The 13,114-nt window shown below is 58.0% G+C and overlaps 1 protein-coding gene across 3 annotated transcripts; it reads right to left on the bottom strand.

Moving 5' to 3' along the window:
* Positions 1-8,380: 8,380 nt before the first annotated feature.
* Positions 8,381-12,592, bottom strand: NPM3 (nucleophosmin/nucleoplasmin 3). 3 transcript variants are annotated; one of them, XM_030485787.1, is made up of 7 exons: positions 12,486-12,592; positions 10,693-10,778; positions 9,888-10,007; positions 9,570-9,663; positions 9,254-9,366; positions 9,050-9,173; positions 8,381-8,965 (listed from the first exon to the last, which is right to left on the bottom strand). In XM_030485787.1, the coding sequence occupies exons 1-7, from the start codon at positions 12,517-12,519 to the stop codon at positions 8,793-8,795; spliced, it is 744 nt and encodes a 247-aa protein (XP_030341647.1). In that variant the 5' UTR covers positions 12,520-12,592; the 3' UTR covers positions 8,381-8,792. The 3 variants fall into 3 exon arrangements, with proteins under 3 accessions (XP_030341647.1, XP_030341648.1, XP_030341649.1); XM_030485788.1 differs by having other exon boundaries at positions 9,055-9,173; XM_030485789.2 differs by lacking the exon at positions 9,254-9,366 and having other exon boundaries at positions 8,881-8,965; positions 9,055-9,173.
* Between the last annotated feature and the right edge of the window lie 522 nt (positions 12,593-13,114).

Raw genomic sequence — 13,114 nt, 5'->3', positions numbered from 1 at the left:
AGAGAAGGACCAGCAGGCACAGTTCCCTGCTCCTGCCAGGCCAGGGACATAGACAGGACCACAGCGCTAATCCCGGCTGATGGAGGAGAGCAGCACCTGCAACAGCACACACTGCAACACTGAGCCTGCTGGAGGGCGAGGAGGTCTGTCTCTGCAGGCACAGAGGGCTCTGGGAGACTGCGGAGCAGTTGCCTTTGAAAGGGAACAGACAGTGTAGGCAGTGGAGTGGCTGGCATGGGGCTGAGGGTCAGCCAAATGTGCACAAAGTAGAGGACACCAGAGCGCAGGCAGCACTGCCCCTGCACCTGAGCATCTCCCTCCCCTCCCACACCATATGACGGAGAGCCAAACCGCATGAATACCAGGATCCTTTACAGCCATGCCTGGAGGATGCTTGGCCACAAAGCAGCTTTTGCCCTCCCTAAATAAACGCATTGAGGCTTCCAGCAGAGCCAGAAGGATGCTAACCTGTTCCATCCTCACCGTTCCCAGCACCACAGCCCAGCACCCCCAGCCCTGCCTGCTGATCCTTCACAAAGGGACCGCAGCATTAATGGGGCATTTCAGAGGCAACAGCAGCTCCTCCATGGCTGAGCAGCACGGAGCAGCCTGGGGCTATCCCACCACTCGCCATTAACCTGCCCCCCTCCCGAAGGGAAGGAACTCGGCCAAACCCCACCGGGATGTGTTACATGGGAATGACCTTGTCTTCGCTACCCACAGCGCCAAGGCAGCCCCGGGGCAAACGAGGAGCGGGGAGGGGAGACACAGCCCGCTCGCAATTAATTCTCCTCTCTATTCAATTACTAGCAGCAGAGTTGAGGCATGTTTTGTGGGTGGTGGGAACTCCAGGCCAGGAGGCTACCCCTGTGTTCTGGTCACAGCCCCTTGGAGCTGTGCCCACCCCTGTGCAGGACCAACCTGGGTGACATGGCCCTGTTAGGTCCCTCTGAAGCAGTCTGCTCTCAGAGCTTTGTTTCAGGAAACTGGGCTCCCTCCCCTGTCCTTTGGAGACCAGTTCATCACCTCCTGTCCTTCCTATCCAACAGCTTTCTAGATATGTGGTCTTTGGTTCCGTAACTTTAGGCTGTGCTCCTGGAAGTGCTGGTGTCAGTACTGGCTCCATCATTCTCCAGTGACCGTGCGCTGCCTTCCCAGGCAGTGATGCTCCTGTGGATCAGAGGAGTCAAATCTAGACTCTGCTTTCCATCCAGGCTGGGTGACTTGGGAGAGAGCTCACCACCCACATCAGCAAGGCTGCCAGTATGGTAGGGGCAGCCTTGGATGGCTCAGCATGTAGCAGCTTCACTCCTAGTCCCAGACAGAGCAGGAGTTCATCCAGGGCAGTCCATGGATGCACAGATGGATTTGCCATTGGCGTCAAGCATCCACCTCATGTCTACGTTTTGCTCTGATGAGACCAGTGCTGTTTTCATCTCTGGCATCCACACCCAGTGCATGGAGGAGGCTCAGAGGTGAGCCAGGCACACAGGTAAAGATCTGCCAGAGCTCAGCAAGGCCAGGAGCATTGTGGAGGGCACCAAACAGGAGATACTCTCCCAGACTGCATCAGTCTGCATGGAGAGAGAAATGGGATGGCTCTGCAGCCACCCAGCTTGGGAAGGGGTCTGCGCTGAGTCCCACAGCAGGGTTAGAGCTAGGCAAGCCAGAAACAAAGACTGAAGGCCCCCAGTGAGGGCAGTTCATGCGGGAGCAGCTTAGGGAGAAGCCCTGCATGATTTAAACACAAGGAGTCAATGAATGAGCAGCCTGAGCAGGAATGGCCATGCCACATGTGCATAGGAAAGGGGAGATGTACATGGATGTGTGGATGAGGATGTGTGTGCTCATGTGTTTAGGCAGCTCCACTTCATTCCTGACCCCACTGCACAGACCAAACAGCATCTCCAAGACCAGCTCCCAAGACATTCCTGGCTGGCACAACTTCCCCAGCACTGTGGCCCCAGCCCAAGCAGCAGCACCCTCCTCGCGGTCTCCAGCCACACACTATCAGGCAGAGCTGGGAAGGGGGGTCACAGCCAGGCTGGGTGGGAGGGGGTTCCACTGGCCACCCAGGAGCTTGGGAGCCGTCACTCAGTGCTGGGGGTCACTGTCCTTTCTGTGGGACAGGCTCAGAGGCTCCTTCAGGGCCACGAGGAACTGCGGCAGAGATGCAAAACGCTGGGCCTTTGCTGCCCAGATCCAATCTCAGCTCCCAGCCAGCTGGGCCAGGCAACGTGGCTTTGGTTCGGGTTCTCTTAGGAAAGGACTCCTGTTCCCAGTCTGTGGGATGGGAGGGGGGGTTAAGCCTAAAACCAACAGCAGTGGCCGGGGGGGGTCTGTCCATCAGCTGTAACTCTACCTTCGTTTGTTTGCTTACAGCATCCACCCAAAATGCCCGTGTGTGTCTGCGGGCCCCTGTGTCAGTGGCAGCTGAACTGCTGACCCCAGGAGTTTGCAAAACACCAGGGTTATGGCCCCTTTGACATCCCAGCCCAGCAGAGCTGCAGCTCATCCTGACCCTGGCCCTGGGGAGCCAGCTCCCAGGACACCCCACATGGCTCTGGGGGGACAGGGGGAGGTGGCAACCCCAAAGTGAACCCCAAAGAAGTGGTGAGGGGGGCATGCTCCCCATGGCACCTGCTGCTCCCCCAGCTTGACTGTAGCTCCTCACCTTGCTGGCCATTCCTATGGACCCCCCTGTAGCCTTTGTCCAAGCCCAGCCCTCCAGCTCCTGTCAGCCCTATAGTTCCCACCCCGTGCTGGGGCTGGCACAGGGACCGTGCCCCTGTCCAGCTCCAATGCCCAGGGCCATGTCTGGTCTCTGTGCCACCCTGCATACCTCTGTTTTCGGAAGCAGGGAACATGTGGTCCCAGGCAAAACCACAGCCAGAGCCCAGAGACAGCCTGTAACTTGTTTCTCTCAGGCACAAGCTGTGGTAGGGGACTTCACAGCATCCTGGAGCATAGTCATGGCATGCACGAGATGCCCAAGCTCCCACCATGGTGCAAACACCTTCTCCAGGGGTGTACAGGGATGGGTCAGGGCTGCGGGAAGCCAGCCTAGGCACAGGAGCAAGCACCCGGCGAGTTAAGATGAGGGTTAAGAGCTCTCCAAAGATTCTGTTCCCACTTTTTCCTCAGGAGCCAAAATCTCAACTCCTGGGGGGCCAGCCCTACCACTAGACCATGCTGCCTTCCCCCATGAACTGGTCACCAGGTTTAGCAGGGCAGACCTGCCACAGACAAGATCCTTGTCCCCTATGCTCTCCTCATCTTCCACTCTGCTTGTCAGCAACAGCCCTTCATATCCAGCCCCAAAAACCTTCTGCGCTGCAGCTCTGGAGTCTCCACCCCACCAAGAGCCTGTCAGGGGAACAGCAGGCATGGAGGGGGTATGACTTGTCCCACAGCCCCTGTGCAGAGCCATCACTAGTAAGGATACCACAGAGGCCAAATCCTGCCCATCCAGCTTAGGGCTCTGCCACTGGTGGGGCTTGGAACAGGGGTCCCTGCATTCCCTGCAGGAAAGTGCCTTGCTGAAGGATCCTTCCAGCAGATCCTAAATCCTTCTGGGGCTCAGCCCAGCTACTCTGGCCAGACCCTGGCCCCCCGGCTGCCACCAGCCCTGGCAGGGATGTGTGGCCAGCAGTGACAGTCCTGCCAGTGTCAGGGACAGCCCGGCCCAGAGCGATTAGATTTGCGCCTCAGAGGGGTTGGAGCCAGGACCTCCGGGTATCTCTGCTGTAGTGCACAAGGCTGTTGACCACCCAGATGTGGGGCTGGCTGGGGATGCGGAAGGGATGGTGAGGGATGGCTGCGATGGAGCCTCACCCTGCCATTGCACGGGGCTCTACCACAGCCCAACCGTGTTCACTTCTAGCACATGCTTTATGTGCCTGTGAGTTCAAACCCAACTCACGGCACAACCCCTGCTCCAATGTCACACCATCCAACGCTTTCTGCTGTGCCCGTGCTGCAGGCCTTAAAGCCACAGCTGTGGCAGCAGCACCTTCACAGAAACATGCACCCCACGCCTTGTGCTCTGGGAAGTGCTGTGAAGCTGGGGACACGTGTCCCCACTGCAAGCAGACACACTGAGCAGCTACCACAGCCTGCAAATGCCTGGAGCAGAGCCTGGCCATAAGCAACCTCCTGTGTTGGGATGTGCAGCCAGGAGCAGCCGTGGTAAATCAGCCACTGGCACCCACTGTGGAGCCAAGAGCTGCCTCTTCTCCTCCTGCAGAGCAGTCAGACGGGTAAACACCAAGGCACCCTGCGGAAGACCCAGCACATGAATGAGCACCAGCGAGCAGGAGATGACCCAGGACCTGAGTTTCAGCTTCTCCAGCGGGCAGGGCTGTTCCTACACAGTGCACCAGTGGCATTTCCCTCTGCAAGGCATATTGATGGGAACAGGATTGGAATTGTCAGCAGCCTGGCCCTTCTAGATACTGCTGCTTCCTCTTCTGGTTGCCATGTGTCCCCATCTCAGCTCTGCCCTGCCCTTTAAGATGCTGGTGGCTCCTTGAGGCAACAGCAGAAGTACCTGTGCCCACTGCCTGGCAGGACAGAACAGGGATAGCAGTCAGTTAACACCACAGAGAATAGGACACTCATCACATCTTTTCCTGGCTCCTGCTGCCACTGAGGTGCCAGGCACCCCATGGCTCTCTGCCCCAGCACCCTGTGATAACGGGGGATGCTGCATCTCCAGGCGTGTCCCACTGCCTTCCCCCACAAACCAGGCAGAGACAAACAGGGTCACCCCAGTTCAGTGTAGAAACCAGCAACAGAGCTCATGGAGCAGGGGACCAGCCCCACCTACAGCACGGTTACAGCTCTCTCAGCTGCCCTGGGGCTGCGATGTCAGCCTTGGAGAGTTGAAACCCAGCAAGAAAACTGTCGGGGCAGGATGGCTGGGGCATCACAAGGAAAACCGCTACCTGGCCACACTCAGCAGAGCAGCTCCACATCCTGCTCCTCCGTTCCTGAACAAGCAACTCAAACCTGATCTCTGAAACCAGAGCATCCTCAGGGGGCCAAGCCCTGGCCCACTGGGGCTGCACTTGGGCCAGACCCTGCAGCAAGCAGCCTGAGCCTCTCACTGAGTGCAGCAGGCTGGTTTGGGAGAGTGCAGCAGTGTGGATGCATGTCTGTGGTGTTCATGCATGGTGACCTCTGCATCAAGCCGTGCTATGGCCACATTTCTCTGCTGCATGGCCCAGTCAGGGTGAAGGTTCCCAGGTGCTGCCAGAGCAGGGAGGGATCCATCCCCAGTAATGTCAGCATGCAGAGCACTGAAAGGCAGCAGAGAGGAGGGATGCTCAGAGCCAACCAACTCTCAGAGCAGCCCCAGAGCCATCATTTGGGTTGAGGCATCGTTTGACTCCCTGGGTACCAGCATCTCCACCACCCTACGTGAAAGTGAGGGACTCTGCACCCTTACATGTATTTCCAGCATGGGGAGCCCACACACACATGTAGACACACACCAACTTAACTCTTTCCCCCACCCTAGGCAAAACAAGGCAGCCCTCACACCAGGAGCCCCATGCTTCACTCCCCATGCACAGAGAGCCTCCTGCCCCCTGCCATCCCTGAGCACCCCCCAGCCTGGCCATGCCCGAGCTCACCTGCTCTTAGACAGCCCTGTTTGTTTGCCCAAGGTATTTGCAGCCGGGGGCACCTGCTTTGATACCATCAGCTCTGCGAAGGAAGCTGCTCACCTAGCGTGACCCCTGTAATCCCATCCTTCCCCATTAAGCGCTGTGTGTGAGTGCATCCCCCCTCCCAGCCTCCTGCCATCTCAGCATTTCTCTCCCTCTACCCAAGCGGAGCACATCAAGGCTGTGACATTGCTGAGAAGGGGAGCACAAACCACCCCAAGTCACTTAGAAAGGAGCCTGGCAGTGCCAACACCCCCGGCCCCTTCCATTGCCCCCTCTGGGATTGGGGTGTTCCCTCTCCCCTGCCATCACCCTGTGGCAGTGCCGGGGGACCAGGCAGCACTCATGGCAAGGCCTTAGGTTGGGCTGATCCTGCAGTGGGGTGGACAAGCTTGGTCTCCTGAAGCCTGCCACCAGCACCATGTCCCCCATGGTGCCCCCTTCGCCCACTGGCAGGTCTGTCTATCCTGTTACAGCCCCTTGCCCCAGCTACCTATATGCCCCTAAGGAAACCAGCACCCTAAACCATCTCCTTCTACCCTTTAAGAGGTCAAATGCTCCTTCTCATTACCCAGCACCCTCTCCCACCCTGCGTGAAGCAGCCATACCCTACTGCCAGGCCAAGCTGCACCCACTCCCTCCCCACAGGGCTCTGAGCCAGCTGCTCTCCCAGCCCATCCTTCCAGGAGCACCTTGTTAAAAATGATCTACTGGCTCTTATCTCCCCTGAGCCAAGCTGCTCCTCCACAGAGAGCAAGCAGGACCCAGGCCCAGCGGATGAATTAGCCCTGACCCCTTTCACATGCACACAGCCAGGGAGATCTGTGAGGTCCCATGTGTGCCAGCCCTAGCAGGGGCTGGGCATCATCCCAGCACTGGCACAGCCACAGCTCTCTTCACTAGAATCATAGAATCAGAGAATGGTTTGGGTTGGAAAGGACCTTAAGATCATTTAGTTCCAACCCCCCTGCCATGGCCAGAGAAACTACCCTGAAGTCCCCTCCTGCACCATCAGGGCAGGGCACTGGTGTGCTGTGCCCTGCCAGCACCTCTCAAACACACATCTAGCCCTCGGGAGAATGCTCCTGCTTCTCTACTCTCAGGAAGGCTCCCAAATTGCACCGCTTCTCCCAAACTTCCCCACAGCAATGAGGTTTGCCTGGAGGTCTGACAGTGCTTGTGGGCACGGGCACAGACCGCCATCCCTGGGCACCCTATTGCCTCGGAAGGGCAGGAGGAGCAACACTTCCCAGGGGACATGACCTCTCCCAGCCAGCACCCATCCTTCCCGCAGGGCCAGACCCAGGCACCCCGCTCCACCCCGGGACTGGGAGCAGTGCTGGATGCCCTTTGCATCCCAGGGGCTGCCCAGGGCCGGCAGCCAGGCAGGGAGAGGCAAGGGCAGAGGCTGGGATCGCTGCCGGGGCTGTCCGGACCCGGTCCCCGCTGAGCCCCGCTGGCCCGGGCCCGCCGCGCTGCCCGCCTGCCACCTAGCGGTGTCCCACGCCTCGGGGCTGGCGTGACAACAGTCCTCTGCAAGGGGCATCAAAGCTTCCCTCCGTGCTGGTCAAAGAGCTGTTTGGGGCCAGAAGTGAACAGTGGGGAGGTGGAGAGGTGCTGCACAGGTCCCAGAGGGAAGAAACAGCCCCACTCACAATGTGGGATGGACCCTGAGCTGAGGATCCACCCTGGAGGATTTCCTCTGGAGTCCATGCAGCTGAGAAACTCACTGTCTCCACAGAGCCAGCAAGGCAGAACAGTACATGGTGCTTTACGGGGAAAATAGCCAGTATCACAAACAAGGAGGACTGGGACAGGGATCATAGAATTACAGAACCATAAAATAGTTTGGGTTGGAAAGGACCTTCAAAGCTCATCTAGTTCAATGCCCCCATCTTCAACTAGATCAGGTTGCCCACAACCACATCCAGCCTGGCCCAGGCTGTCACAGCAGGCACATCCACCACCTCTCTGGGCAACCTGTGCCACTGTTTTACCACCCTCATTGTAAACAAAATTCTTTCTAAAGACCAGCCTGAATCTCCCTCTTTTAGTTTAAAACCATCACCCCTCGTGATTGTGACTTCAGGCCCTGCTAAAAAGTCTCTCCCCATCTTTCTTATAGGCTCCCATGTTATAAGGATGCAAGATGTGACGCATGGAAACTGCCAGGGAAACATTTAAGGACAGGGATGAGAGGTGCCACCTGACTGAGGCACAGAAAGGATCAAACCCTCTCCAGATACCCAGACATGGGGGGACACAACTCCCCAGCAAAGGCCTGAGCTGAGACCTGCCCCATGCCCTGCAGGCACTGGTGTGTCACCCCTCCACAGGACACTGCTGGGCTGAGAGCAAGACACAAGTGAGGACCTTACCATGACAGTAAGGTCCCAGCACCAGGGCCAATGTGTCCTAAACCAAGGGGGTGTTGCTAAGCTGGGTCACCTTGAGAGCACACGTGGAGCTGGTCCCTGCCCCGTACAGCTGCCTGCAGCTCTGCCCCTTCCCTTGGGAGCCGGGATGCTGCACTGAACTGGCTCATGGAGCACAAGCATACAGAGCCCGTGAGGGACAGAGGAGCCCTCAGGTCACTCCTGAGAGCTCTGCAGCATCACCAAGGGAAGCAAGCGTCAGGGACGGGACACAGGAGATCATTTCCCACTGAAGTGCACATGGGAGGAACCCACCAACCAGCAGTGACCCCCATCCAGACCTGACACGAGACCTTTATTAAGAGTGTATAAACAGTTCTTTACAAAGTAGATTGACCCAGAACCTCCCTCCAAACCCCAGATAGGCTGTGAGCTCCCACCCCCACCATAACTGCAATTGAGGACAGAGCCTGGGCCCCAGTCTCACACTTTCAAGTGTATAAACCCCATCAAATTGTGAGTAAAGAAAAGCAAACACGCTAGAATCAGTAAAAGTGCCTGTCCCACCACTGGCTTTATGGGGAAGGGGCCAGGACAGGGTATTCCAAAGCCAGGAAGAGTGGGTGCACAGAGCAGAGGTCTAGGACAGCAAAAAGGCACAGGGCAAGGACTACCTCCTTCATCCATGACTCCCAGGGCAGGGATGGGAGAGAAGGGATATACCAGCAGCATCTTCCCAGTTTTGGGATCAACCTCCCAGGGCTATGGGAAAGGAGACACCCCAGTGCTGGGAGCAGCCCCTGCTCCCCAAAAAGTTACAACAGAAAAAAACAAAAGTAAAAACAAAGCACCAAACGTTGAGGTTCTGGCAAGAGGTGTCTGAGGTAAACGTCATCCGGGGAGAGAAGTCCCAGTGAGTACCTGCAGGAAGAACCAGACGGAGATCAGCAGCCTCCTGCAGCAGGGCAGTTTCTACCCTCCCTCTGAGGCTGCCTGGCCCCTCACCTTGCCTTAAGTCACTGTTTCCTCCTCTACTTCTTGGCTGGCTTGATAGGAGGAAGCTCCTCCTCCTCCTCCTCCTCGTCAGACAAGTCATCGTCCTCCTCAAAGGAAGCATCTTCCCTCTGCACTGGAATACACAAAAAACTCTGTTACTCACCAATGTATGTCTTTGTAAAAACAACTGGCCCCCAAGACACCCCAAGATACCCCAAGAGCAGAGCAGCCCAAGGAGCACTGGAGCAGTTCAAACAGCAGCTTGTGGCAAGAAGCTGTATCCCAGCTGGAAGGAGGTCTCACAGGGGAATGGTGACAGCCAGCCGTTGAAAAACAGGACAGACCCCTTTTCCCATGCAAGGCTTTATAGCAGGGAAGGGATCCCCACATGGAGACAGCCTGTGGGGAACCAGCCCAAAGGAGACACCGAGCACATCTCCCAGGGGCTCCCCCAGCAGTGTTCACACTGGAGGGGACCCCTCCATACCCCTTGCTCCTCCAAAGCCTTTCCCCACCCAAGAGTCCTCACCTATGCGGTGCCAGCCAGAAAGGTGCACCGGGCCAGAGCCTGCTGCCAGGCGGAAGGTCACTGGAGGCTGCAGCTTGAAGTTGTCCAGACTGAGCTGCAAAGAGACAGAGATGGAGCTGAGCAAGGGGCAGAGCCAAAAAGAATATCCTGCGGTCCCCAGCATGGCACCTCTCCCAGTTAAACATGGGACCCAGGGCATTTCCCTGTGAGCTGCAGACCAGCTCATGGTTAGGATCCTAGGGGAAAGGTGCACAAACATCCCGAAATGTCCAGTTCCTTGCAGCCATCCCCGCCTGAATCTTCAAAACAACCTCTTACCAAGGGCTGGCATGACAACTTCAGATTCGCCACAGGCACAGCAATTTCCTGGTTCTCGTGGTTTCGCCCAACAACCTCCACCACGTTGCACTCGTCCTTGGCACCGTCTGTGAGGCAGACCTGGGTGGGAGCAGAGATCGTCAACTACTGCTCCTGCAGGGGACACAGCCAGGGCTCTCCAGGGGACAAGCAACCCTCAGCAATGCTGCCAGCCCAGCTGCCATGCAAGGTGTGAGGGCACTGTGCCACAGAAGAGGGAAAGCATGGAGGTCCCCTAGCAATGTCCCCCTGACATTGGGGGAATGACTCTGTGCCTTTCCTAGCTGGGGCACTGCAACCACCTCAAGTGATGGCACCTGGGCTGCATTTTCTGCTGATCTGATCCATGCTGACATCTCCCAGGCTGGAAAACATGCCCCAGAGAGAGCCAGAAATGAAGCCCTGCAATCTACCTGGGCTTGGAGAGCAACAAGCCAGGGACCCAGCTGGTGGGGAGGGCACCTTCTAGTGGGAGGCTCCAAAAAGGTCAAAGACAAGGAAAAAACACTTTCCTTCACACCACGGCTGCAGAATTCCTCTGCTGAGCAGCCTCCTGCCACCACTGGCTTTACTCAAGCACCTCCATACAACAGATAACTGCCACAGCCCCGTGTCCTGCCCTGAGCACAGCCAGTGCTGGGACCTCAGCCAAGGGAGTCCCATGGTCCAGCCCAGCCAGGGGAGGGGCAATGAGCCTGGGGAGGGGGTGTGAGGCTGTGGGTCGCTATGGGAGAGAACAAGCATAATTAATTCTCATTTCTCTTACCATAGACAGGGCCAAAATGTGGTCAGAGTCATCTTCCTCATCCACCTGAAACATGTAGGATTTGGTACTGGCAGTCAGCTCACAGCCTGGGAAGAGGAGATCAGAAAAGCTGCAGCAGCCATCACGCAGCCCCAGACACCACAGCAAAGGGTTCCCAGGGTGAGCCCCAGCCAGGCATGCACACGGCATCCCTAAAACACTTGATTTCTCATCCTCACGAGCAGCCTCCACTCTCCAGGATAAAATGTCCCCAAGAACTATGTGCCTGGCTCAGCACCACGCAGGGACAAAACCTGGTGTCTCCAAACTGGGGTGCCATGAGCAGCACCCAGGGGCACCCAGGGCCCCCGAGCACAAGCAGGGCAAGGCTCATCTCCTCCAGAGAGCAGAGAACCATACATGGCTTTGGATGGTGGGAGCAGCCAGAAAGGGGGGTCTACTCTCCCCAGCTTCAGCAGAACATTTGCTCTGGGGCAAAGACACAGAGTGTGAGACCCAAGTAATGAGAAACATCCCAAGGGGAAGGTGCTGGGCCAGGCTGCAGGGAACTGGAGTGCCTCAGGACAAGTTTTGAGAGGGATTTTATTACATACTCCTCTGAACAGCTACAAAAACAAGGGAGATGCAAAATTCTGTCCTTGGCTCTTAGGATCAGGACTCGGCCAACCATGTGGAGGAAGGAAAGGCAGAGTGCCCTGGGTGTGTTTGCTTATTGCAGGATGATTCACCAACCTGAAGCAGATCAGGAAAAACAGAGCTGAGCCCTGCATACCAGACCCGGCATTTGAAACGGGGGGAGAGAGGAATTAGCCCTGGGCGCGACCTCTTCCCATCCCTGCTATCGTGTTTGGAAGCTCACCAGGGCAAGGACCAAACCCAAAACGGGGGTTTGGGGGTGCTGCTGAGGACGCGTTGAGCTTGGAGCAGCGGCTCGCAAACCCGCCTGTGAGCAGGCATGGCCGCGTGTGCGGGGTGGCCCGGCCGAAACCCGCCCCGGAGGGGAGGGACGCGGCTCTGCGCCCGCGGAGCGCAGACATGGGAGCGCAGGGGGTAAGCGGAGGAGCGAGAGAGGCCGGGGCTTCCCCCAACCCCATCACACGCAGCCCTCAACACCCATGAGTCCCCCCAGACGCCCCGCGGCTCCCCTCAAACCGGCCCAGGACCCCCACCACGTGTCCGCTCCCTCCCAGGCCCGGCCGTACACGTGTCCCGCTGCCCCGGACCCGCTCACCAAGCTACGGGGTCCTGCTGGGAGCCCGCGCTCCATGCCCCGGCCCTACACACGTGTCTACGTGTCTCACAGTGCCGTGTCGTGTCCGCTCCCCACTTCCCCCGGCACACGTCTTACCCCCCAGGCTCAGCAGTGCGCTCCACGTGTCCCTCCAGACCCACGTGTTTCTTACCCCCTCGTGTCACTGTTGCCCCCGTGTCTCTCTGTTGCCCCTCCCGGGTCCCTACTACCCCACAACGTGTTCTCCCCTATCCCCATTCCCACCCACGTCTTTCCCGTCTCCACGCCGTCCTCATTACTCCCCCCGTTTCCCTCTTCCTCCGTCTCTCTCCTGTCCCGCATTTATTGCCACCATGTGTCTCTCCCGACCCCCATCTCTCTCCCCTCTATGTCTCTTGCTCCGCCATCTCTCACCCCCACCGTGTGTGTCTCCTGCATCCGGTCTATTACCCCCCCCCCCCACTTATGACCCCTCACGTGTCGTCCCGTCCCCCCCAAGTCCTTCTACCACCCTCTCCCCATGCCCCCATTCCCCCCCTCCGCGGCCCTCGGTGCCACTCACCGAAAAGGACGCTGCCGGGGACGTGCGACTCCATGAGGCGGCAGCGCAGCGATGAGAGCGGGGCGGGCCGAGCCGGGCCGTGCCGTGCTGAGCCGTCATGTGTTGTGCCGCCCCGCCCCGGCATGGCCCGGCCCGGCCCGGCCCCTGCCCGAGGGTGACCAAAGCGAAGAGTCCCGAACGCAGCATCGCCCGGCATCCTGTGAGAGGGAACCCCGCTGGCAGCCACAAGGTGGAGGGGGTCTTTATGGAAGGGCTCGCTCCACATAGGGGGGAATTCGGTGAAATGCCGCAGTTATAGCGTTTTATTTCCCTGCTATAAAAGCGTAACGGTTATTAACCCAGCACGATCCTAATGACTTTTCCTGCTAACTGGCCACTTTCATCGGAAGGATTTTCTGGGGGGCAGGCAGGAGGGGGAACGGCAGAAGGAGAGACAGTGTCTGTATTTGTGAGGGGAGGTGTCTTACTTTGTGAGGAGGGTGAACAGCCCAAAAGCCACCCAAGAGATGAAAGACACCACCACATCCTTTTAACAGCCCATCCTGCGCCTTCAGCCAAAGCATTTTCTGACCACACTGCTGGCTGTGGAAACGGCAGAGTGGAAGAGCGGCCCTTAGTAGCAGCTGCCC

This window comes from Strigops habroptila, chromosome 5 (genome assembly GCF_004027225.2).
Source record: "Strigops habroptila isolate Jane chromosome 5, bStrHab1.2.pri, whole genome shotgun sequence".
In the NCBI taxonomy this organism is placed as follows: Eukaryota; Metazoa; Chordata; class Aves; order Psittaciformes; family Psittacidae; genus Strigops; species Strigops habroptila.
This window is presented reverse-complemented; position numbering and strand designations above follow the sequence as displayed.

Excerpts from the sequence above, each read along its gene's own strand:
- NPM3 (XM_030485787.1), bottom strand. The coding sequence starts at position 12,519 with ATGGAGTCGCACGTCCCCGGCAGCGTCCTTTTCG. Across the intron at positions 10,008-10,692 it reads ACATTTTGGCCCTGTCTATG|GTCTGCCTCACAGACGGTGC; the intron begins GTAAGAGAAATG and ends GCTCCCACCCAG. Across the intron at positions 8,966-9,049 it reads AAACAGTGACTTAAGGCAAG|GTACTCACTGGGACTTCTCT; the intron begins GTGAGGGGCCAG and ends TTCTTCCTGCAG.